We start from the raw sequence: 10,104 nt of genomic DNA, 5'->3' as shown, positions 1-10,104 counted from the left end.
TTTCAGCATATTTTTTCCTCAAGAACCTCAAAGAAACAGTGTAGGAATTTAAAGAGTATTTAGTATACACATTTAGGGGCAAGATCCTTTTCAATACTCTTTTGCTCACTGGAAATTTTAAGTACGGGCATTGTGCCCAGTGTAACAACACATAAAACAGATGTGTTTTTCCATTCACATTGGGCAGGAAGTTTCATATTAAGCATTTCAATAATTGCACAAGAAATGTCTTATATATGCTGAAATATCCTTATGGCTTGATTTATACTGGAAAAATTAGCTGTCCCCTAGAGCAATAAATACCTGAAAAATTAAATGCCATAAGAATTTTAAACCTCCATGGGGAGTAAGGGATCACAGATACTCTCTGTTTCACTTGGATCCCTAGATTTCACTATTTCCCCCTTCTCTGACTATTTCAAACATAAAAGTTTGTGATACAGTCACCACTGGTTTAGTTAAGTATGATTGTGGATAAGCATTCAAGCAATCAAAAGAAAGAAAAGACAGGCTATGTAGGTGCAGATTAAATGCCCAGGCAGAATAGGCTCAATCCTGAGACATATTTTTTTTTGCGTGTGTGTATATGTCTACTGATGTTATGATGTGGAAGTTGGGAGGAATGGAAAATAAAACAGAATGGTGCAGAACTTGATTCAGTGATGTGTGCCTGTATCTCCAGAGAGCCCTTGCTATTAGAAGTAAAACTGAGCATTCACTTTTATCAGCTCCTCAGGAAATGACAACCCAATATTATGGCAGGAAAAGACTGTGCACTGTGAATCTGCAATGTGAATCTGCAATGGGTCTTGAAAGCACATTTATGTTGACTATTATGGTAGGTAACCAGCAGAAGCCTAGCTACCACCCCTCTTGGGAAGCGTGAAGCAGAAGCTCCAGCTCCTACATGGTAAGAAGTGGTAACTTCTCATGGGAGGAACCACATATGTATCCTATAACATAGTGAATCAAGAGCTCTATATCTAGCCCAAAAAGCTGGATTTAAACCCTTATTTATATGGGCAAAGAGGAGTGCAACCCTGGTCCTGCTAAAGTCAGCAGCAAATCCTTCATCTTCCCTGAAGACACTTCACTTTCAGTCTCCAGCTCTAAATCTAATTTAAATATCCATTATTAGGTCCTGCATTCAAAGGCAGTTACGTGAATGCTTGAAATTCCTCTTCCACAACACCTACTTATTTTGTGAAAAACTTGTAAATTACACTGGAATATTTGAGGTTTGCTATGAAGATGTGGGATGGGGGCAAAGGGAGCAACTGGAGCAATTAATATCTGCCAGTTATACCATTTACAACCGCATTCTTTTTCTTTCAGCGAATATCTGAGTATTACTGCATATGTTTGGTCATGCAAGTATTATCCTGGCCATTCAAGAAAGGAAGCCTTGCAACATTTGAAAAAGTGTATCCAACAACCATTTGAAATACAGTTACCTGAGCACTTCAAAACGTATATTGCCTTTCACTCTTGGGTTAATGTTTTAACCATTGTTTAGCTACACCATAATCCTATGAGATAAAATCTGGATCCATTGCAAATTTTTAAGACGACACAAAAAAAGTAGAATAGATACCTTCTGGTCTTGGCTTTGGTTTTTCCAATCCACCATCTTGCATTAGCTCAAATGCAAAGGATACATTGAGGACCTAGTAATGCAAAAAAGGTACTCATTATTGTGAACTATATACAATATAGGATAAATGGTCACAACAAGATTTATTTAAAACTGCAGATCCAGATGCTCAGACAGAAAAAATAGCCAGGGCTCTGTATATCAATGGCAGATCTGGTCTCTGGAATCCAGACAATCCATTGTTTTCTTTTTTTCTGGGTGGTGACGGTGGTTTCAGAAATATAAAAGTAACTGAAAAATAACATGTGGACTAGTAGTACCCATAGAAAAGTTAGTTACAAGTAAGAACAGCCCACCTCCCACAAGTTTAAAAATTGGAACAGGATGGCCCATGAAGCGCTCTTGTCTTGAATAGACAACCGTATTGCCTGGATAGCAACAGACAGTTGGGTAATAGTTGGTCTTAAAATGATAGATTATACATATATGCTTTTGTGTTTCAAAAAAAACATTAAACCTTTCAAATGTTAAATTCTTGGATTCTGAACACAAAAAGCAGTTCTGTCATCAATTCGTGTGTATAATTTTTTCTACGCTTAATGAAGACTAAGTCTGGTTCAATGACAGCATCACAAAATGGCTGCCAAAATCAGTTCTTACTTGCTAACCTCCCCATCATTAACATAATTTTCCTTTTTATTCCTGATAAGCATTAATACTGAGATCTTAAAAATGCTTGGAAATGGTTACCAGTACATTCCTATTACATCAAACTTATGCAGAAAAGTTTGTCATCTTTGAACTATTTGACGTTTATATATTTATTCGTTTTTAACAGAAAAATGAAATCTAATTACCTTTTGTTCAAAACTATCAGGAGTCAAGAAAAAGCTATGCAGAGGAACAAAATAGCCTTCTAGGAGACCCATTAGCAGGACTAAGTACACACCATCTGCAAACTGTAAAATAGACATTTCTCAGTACATTTACTGAAGAATAACTCATTGCCTTGCTTAATGAACAAGATATATATTGTCTAATGCAAAACTGTCAACAAACTACCAATACAAAGATTTTAAATTGCAACTAAAAGATTTCATCTTACTTGATTCCTTTTATATAGTTAGTACAGTCTGCTATGTCTTCTCCAAAACTGACTTAATGCTAAAATACACACGCAGAATAAAGTTCCTGGAAAGAGAGGTTGTCAGTGGCTTTGATGTATGCCTTTCCTTTCTATTCAACTAGTTGCAGGGAATCAGAACAGCCAACTTTCAAGCTCTCAAACAGCATGCGTTCCCTGAGCAGAGAAAAGTAGAATGGAGGTGCAATCTCATGGCTGCACTTAAATCCAGTATATTGGAGGAAATAAAGGAATGAAGAATCATTTTCATCCATGTTATGTAAGTCTGTGTCAACCTAATTTTAAATGTAATTACAGATGGAAGATAGGTAATTGCTATATGTTCATTTCTATCTAAAAAATTAGCAACATCCATAAGATTTTGTTAAAGGCCTCTCACTCTCACCCCTGTGGCATCAGGTCTATCAGTGTACTGAGAGATCCTCATAATCAAACTGAGTTATCTGAAGCAACCCATCACCTTCCTGTGGTAGGTAATTTTCTTTCAACTGACAGAAATACAATCTCTCATCTCAGGGAATACTGTTTCAGAGAAATGCTTAAGGGGTTTCTAGGTACATTTGAATAATTCATTTTTTCCAAAGCAAACACTGCAATAAGCAGGCAAAGGGAACACATTTCTGAAAGCCCTTACACATTATTTCCATTTGAATCTTACCTTTGAAAAATCTCTATCAGATTGATAGCTATTTAAATAAACCAGAGATTCTTAGTAACATGAATCAAGACATAAAATAAAGCCTGTCCTGAAGTCACCTGGGGTTTTTTTGATAGTGCAGATACCATCCTTCCTGCCTGACCTTGTAATTTGCTTATGAAAACTGCTGCAGTTGTTCACATGGGGTGGTATTAATACAGCAGGATTAAGCTTTTCTTTTAGCTTCTTTTCAGCCAATTTAGCAGCTGAGAACAAGAAAGAAGACCATGTACCACATTATTTCTGTGGTGCAATCAAGCCTGCAGCCCAACTGTACAGCTGCCTATACACTTGAGTAGCTTTACTCTCAAGAACGTGTCTTACTGAATAGGGTCATTGTAATCCCATACGATTGCATGCTTGTGTGAAGGTAGGCAGGAAACAACTGTTCAGCTTAACGTTGGATCAAACCAAGCGGACAGAGTTCTTTCCTGACCAAAACAAGTACAGGTTCTGCTTACAGCACTTGGCAGCACCCAAGAGGCAGCATATGTTAATTAATTTTTATGCTAAAGGAAGCACAAAACAGTTTCAGAAAAACTAAGCTGCCCACATGATTTCTTTGCTTAATTCGTGATGGCCTTCATCACACAAACATATTTAAAATTGAAGGGTTTCCTGCTGAAATAACACCTTAGAGCTCAACCAATAATAACTCAATGAAATATCTGGATAAAGTTCAGGGTATAGTGCGTAACAGTGCAACTGTCCCTCCCTTTTACGAAAGGCTGTAAAATCCTACCTGGGTCTCCAGTTCAGTGACCTCCAAATTCAATTTATTCAGATGCTTGTTCACAAAGGTGATGAGAGTCTGAAATATGAAAACAATGTACTGAAAGCCTATTCAGTAGAGCAGCAGTTCAACACATGCAGTATGAACACCACTCAAAAGAGAATCTGCATGAGCAAAGAGACTGCAACACAATTTTCAAGTTTTAAATTGAAATACAACATTTAAAAAAAATCTTGTTTTTCCTTCTGAGATTGAAGAACAGAAATAAAATGAATGTGATGTACATCATAAAAACACTGTTAAGACATACTAATTCTTAAAAAAAACCAACTTGTAGCAGACTATAGAGAAATGGGTAATTGGACTCCACTCAAATCTGACAGCTCTAGGTTAGAGCCCTGTCAGTTGTAAACTGGATACCTCTTTAGCATCAGTACATTCAATCTACCAGGCAGGTTCTACTTAACATACACTTTGTGAGAATTTCTTTTTGATGGAAACATTGATAACTACATGTTGTTCTGTGTTCCAAAGTTAAGTTCATGCTGCTAAATATTAAGAAAAAGTAATACTATAATGATGAATTTGTATATTTGCTTAAGCATAAAGCTTAATTGTATTTAATGTATGCAAACTATGTCAATTATGTATTATATACATACACGCTCACTACATATGTAGAAACAGACCCACACAAACATGCACACATCATGTATTTTGAAAATTAAAACTTTCCAACCTTTTTCACTACATTGAGCTTGTCTGGAGCATGGTCAAATAAAGTGTCAAATGCGTCTCTTTCTGAAAAACATTCAGAGATATTAATATACTGAGCAGCAGTTGTCCAAATGCAGAATAAACACTTATTAAGGCACATATTGTTTGAGACAACACAGTCAGCAAAAGGTTTCATTACAGCCTCTTTGTATTCCAGGTATCGTGTATTTTGCATACTGCTCTCTTGCTATATAAGCTGCTAGGAACTTATTCTCTATTATTTACAAAAAGCATTATTTTCAAGTGGGATTTGGATCACTCAATGACCCTGTTTCTCAGAGATTAACAAATAATGGTATCTTAATGCATAAAACCTTAATCAGATGGAAACAAGGAGCTAAATAACTAAATCGTTTCGTGCAGAAGGACTTGAGTTCACACGTAGAGTTAGTACATCTACATAGGAAGATTTTCCCCATGGGCCACTGACTGCATTGTGGTGTGCTATATTATTAACCACCTCAAGAAAGCCTGTTAATTACACAGCTGCAATACAATCCTTTCTATAGATGTTTTGGGGCCATTCTCATATACAATTTAGGACATTATCAGCAGGACAGGCAACCTAGGGTAGCATGACTGGAGTGCTACCATAGCCGCCTCCTGAAGAAAACAGAAAAAACAATAAATATAAAAAGGTACCAGAGCTTTTTCTGAGCAACTTCCATTCTGACAATACCTGAATGATAGCAACTGACTCTATGAAAAAAAGCTACATGCATAGTCCTCAATAAAGAAATGCTAGATCCAAAGGCATTTGTAGAAGGTATACTTTATACAGAGAGTGCTCTGGGATATCACTGGGAAGAGGTCATGCGTGTAACCTTTTAGATCAGCTGTAAGGCAGCTACTGAAATACTACAAAAAGCAAATGCTAAATTTTGGTGGGACTCCACCTAAGCTTCTCAGATACGTGTTTTCTGTTGGCCAGGCATCTAACCAGTCTCAGTACTTGCAGTAAGATGTACTAGACACAGGAACTTGCATGGTGTTTAGGCTTGCTGAATAATGACTCAAAGTCATTAAAGTGTAAGCACGAAATGTATACAAGAATGCCAACAGGTTCACCAGCTGGTTTATGATAAGACATCATTTCAATATTATGCTGTGAACTTTTGACCATTAATACTATTACAGTAATGTTCTAGAGGCTAAACCACAAAGCACCTCCAAATTAACACGTGCCGAAAAGCAACGAAAAGTGTTTTAAAGATGATCAGACTGATTTTTATGCTTTTTTCCTTTTGTTAACTGCCACAATAGCCTGTGGTTCATATATTTATATATTTGCCAGAGCAACTTGAAATCCTCTACTTCCTTGCAGTTTGATCAAAGTGGCCACCCATTGCAGAACTAATGTATACTTTGGCTGCCTTAAGAAAAAGATAATAATCAAATGAACTTACCATGCCTTCCTGATAATGCCCTATGAAAAATAAAAAGAACAAAACACAGTTACACATAATACACTTGCAGACGTTGTGCTGCAAAAGACAACAGCATACATGGCCAGATCTTCAGCTTGTTGAATGCTGGAGTAGATTAATGGAATTAAGAGAACCTTTATCAAGTCACTCCAACTGAGAACCTGGATTAGTCTGCAGTCCATCAGTTTAATATCTCCTGGCTTCACTAAAGTCTCATGGGAGCCCAGATCTCAGATATCCTACTATTGAACCAAATCAACACATCTTGCTTCAGTGAAGAAGGCTTTTTCATCTTGATTTTGTGAAAACTTTTCCCTTTGCTTTAAAGATGCATTTACCACACCAACTACAATTCCAGCCAAAACAGTGCTCGGACTCGGTTCCTAAGGACTGCAGCATTTTGCTCCAGTTGATTCTTCATATAACTAGTACACATAAGCAAATCCATAAAGATTAATAATAAGTCAATAGTCTGGTTTCTCTCCATTCTATTAAAACTAGGATATTCTACTATTGCTTTCTGTTGGTTTGGAATAGCTTTTCTGTTACAAATTGTTTGGTCAGATGACATGTGCAGGGCTTAATACCATCATTTTACATCCCCAAAACACCTAAAAATAGTCATATCACATTCCTTTTTGAAATAATCTAGTTCTCTAGCAAATAAATACCAACATAAAAGAATGAGGCATATCTTTCTTGTTTGCTTGAAGGACTTTTGAACAATAAGAAATAGAATAAATTCAGAAATAAATTAATAGAAGATAAATATAAAGCAGAGATTTTGTTTATCTTCCCTCTGTCTCGTCTTTTACCGTGGTCTCCTGCTTTTAGTTCCCCAGCTCTGTATTTCCTCACCCTTTTGTATTTTTAGATGCATGTTTGCAGCTCTTGAAAAGGCTAAAATACAGCCACTGGCTGATGCGTCATCTTCCCTGGAACCCCAATACCAAAATCTAAATATCAGCAAATGTTTGAATTTCTGAGACACATCTGTGTTCAATTACTGAACTGCTGGCAAAAGGGGTGTTGACATACTCAGTGTTACCAGTTATTTCCTCTTGGATTTGTCGAGACTGGAGGATTCCGTCTCGTTTCTGGAAAAAATAAAAAAGTGACATTTTTCACTGTAAAGTTTAATGCTTAGGGTACAGTAAAAAAATTATTTGTGATACATGAAAATAATTAGATAAGAAACCTGCAAAATAAGAACGTCTTTTAAACAAACTTACAGTAATATATTAGTTCATTTTGCAAGTATTTCGGAAAACTCTTTTGTAAATTAACAAGAAACTTGAAAACTCCACCTGTGGAAGTAAGTATTTCTTTTCCTTTCTCCATTGTTCTGAATTCACTTTTAGTTTAAAGGCCCCAATTCAGCAAGACATTTGAAACACCTAAAAACATATGTAAGTATTTTAGTAGAGGTATGTCTAGGTGAGTTGAATTAAACCTTGTATTTCAATGAACAGCTTGGCAGATGGTGCCCATGCTTCCCTTTTGCAAAAATCTTGCTCCCAGGCTATCAGTTCTTTCTGCTCTGCTCATGCATTTTCTTTCTTGCCTCAGCAGTTACCTTTTCTAACTTCTCTCCACAGAAAGAGCTCTTTTTGCTTGTGATGGAAAACCAAAATGGAGGATAATCCATTCACAGCATGCTCCAGACCCTAGTCCATCTTGGTGTTAATATATGCATCGACTCCAATGTTCCTCAGATTCAAGAAGCCCTTCACACATGGGGTGAGTGGCTTGTGTCTAGAAGCTGTACACAAAATGGCAAAAGCCAAGTCAAATGGTTGCTATTTGAGTCGGTTGGAAAATGAAGGCGTTTAAAAAATTGACATTGTTTCCAGTATGCTGATCACAGTCATCTGGTGTCAGTGTAAATACCGCACATATGTTTTGCCTCTCTTTGTGTTCTCTCTGTTAATTCTATTCACTGGAATTAGTAAGATTTTGCAATACAGAAAGAAGAGTTGGGCAAATGCTGACGACTGCATATAAAGTCTAGACATTAAGCAATATTCATGATTCTTTACTCCTTGTCATACAAGGAAATGAGAAAAATAAATTTATGCTGGTCCCAGACTTGCCTTCTATGTGGAAAAGAGAAAAAGGAGAATAACCTTTTCCGAAAGTCCTTCATGCCATGTGAACTGGAGCTACTTCTCTTCCCTGCCTTGGAGAAGATAGCACATCCCTACCGGAGGCGGTCACTGATGTATGATGTGCTGAGGATTTGGACAGGCTTGAGTTTATTATTTCTATGCTGCATTACTAAAATATATGAGGATCAAACTTAACTTTCTGCTAGAAAGCCATACATGGCACCCTCTGGGTCACTCCAGACTCGCATGTGGAGTAGTGCGAATTGTCTTTTTAGCTAGATGATATTTTCAGGGGTTTTCTGTTTTATTTTTTAAAACCCTATTATTATCTTGCACATGGCTAAAAATGCATTCAGGGAGGACATATGAACATTAAAAAGAGAGAGTGAAGTCCAGTGTGTTATATACTGGAAGAGAGGGCACAGAACAGCTGCCGAGACATCTTCTGTCATGTATCTTGAAAGTCTGAAGAAAAACTACATCATTTAGGGTTATCTTCATTTATAGTTTGTGCAGACAGCAGTAAGTACTTGCACTTCAAGTTACAATCTAGTTCATGCTAGCCCAAGTTAAAATTCCACTCTAGGATTTTTGTTTATTTTTCCCTTTGCTGCAGGGTGAAAGGAAACTTTTATTTCCTCCTGATGATGACATGCCAACGATGCCTTCTGGAGCAAAAGCCCTATCACTTGTCTCCTAGAGGAGTTGAGCATGATAGCAATGGCAACTGCACTTCTCAGTGCCCAGTCCAGTTATATGGGAGAAGAAAAAGGCTTCTTATACTTCACCTTCCCTCTGCAAACATGCAAAAATTGCCTAAAACATACTCCAATGTCGATATAAAACACTTTCCTTCTTGACAAACTACAATTAATATAAATAGGAATGCTATGTCTTAATCCTATTGTTGAAAAAAAAAAAAAAAACATAAACCAAAACAAAACCAAACCGAGAATCCAAACCAAAACAAACAAACCCACACAACCAAAAAATCCCAACACATCAAGCCCTACTTTTGTGTCTGGCATCTGATCACTAACAGTAATGAAATTTCCACACTGCCCAAATATGACATGTGTCTGCTGGACACTTACTTGACCACTACATCTCAAGACAGACTTTCTTATGCTTTTGATCCGTAAAAAGAGTGGTGAAAAAATCCCAATGGCGACAATAAGAATGGACCTTAGAAACACTAGTCTAAGGATCTTCTCTGTGAAGGCTGCTTCCCATTCATCTTTTGCGATTTAAAAACTCTCTGCCTCAGAATTTACCCTAACACTGATGTCACCTGTTGTGAAGTTTGTTTTATATCAAGACAGAGAATGACGTGATATTCCTAAAAATACAAAGAAGTGATACTGAGGACTCTCCAGCAATGTTCTTTAAAGACAATAGTGGATATAACTGAAATAACAAATGATAAAAATTAACATCTACTATTTGAAAGTCACTGAGAAATGAGGCATGCACTAAGATTCCCCATTAAAAAGAAAAGCTGGACACACATTCCAGTGACCTCAGGGACAGGCCTGACGTTTTCTTCCCTCCCAGTTGAAAGACTCCACTAACGGCTGTGAAAGATCTTCCTAATCACCATTTTAAATTGGTGACTAACCCTAAA

At 36.9% G+C, this 10,104-nt stretch overlaps 1 protein-coding gene across 4 annotated transcripts in view; it reads right to left on the bottom strand.

Annotated features, from left to right (window-relative positions):
- PARVA (parvin alpha) overlaps window positions 1-10,104 on the bottom strand; it is a 68,982-nt gene that overhangs the window by 6,934 nt on the left and 51,944 nt on the right. For all 4 annotated transcript variants that reach the window (XM_030484049.1, XM_030484051.1, XM_030484052.1 and 1 more), the window contains 6 exons: window positions 7,411-7,469; window positions 6,352-6,371; window positions 4,908-4,969; window positions 4,178-4,246; window positions 2,452-2,553; window positions 1,595-1,667 (listed from right to left, as the gene is read on the bottom strand). In XM_030484049.1, coding sequence (XP_030339909.1) covers window positions 1,595-1,667; window positions 2,452-2,553; window positions 4,178-4,246; window positions 4,908-4,969; window positions 6,352-6,371; window positions 7,411-7,469 — 385 coding nt within the window. The remainder of the gene's footprint in view (window positions 1-1,594; window positions 1,668-2,451; window positions 2,554-4,177; window positions 4,247-4,907; window positions 4,970-6,351; window positions 6,372-7,410; window positions 7,470-10,104) is intronic.

Source organism: Strigops habroptila, chromosome 4, assembly GCF_004027225.2.
Source record: "Strigops habroptila isolate Jane chromosome 4, bStrHab1.2.pri, whole genome shotgun sequence".
Classification (NCBI taxonomy): Eukaryota; Metazoa; Chordata; class Aves; order Psittaciformes; family Psittacidae; genus Strigops; species Strigops habroptila.
Note: the sequence above shows the minus strand (reverse complement) of the source record. Positions and strands in the feature narration are given on the sequence as shown.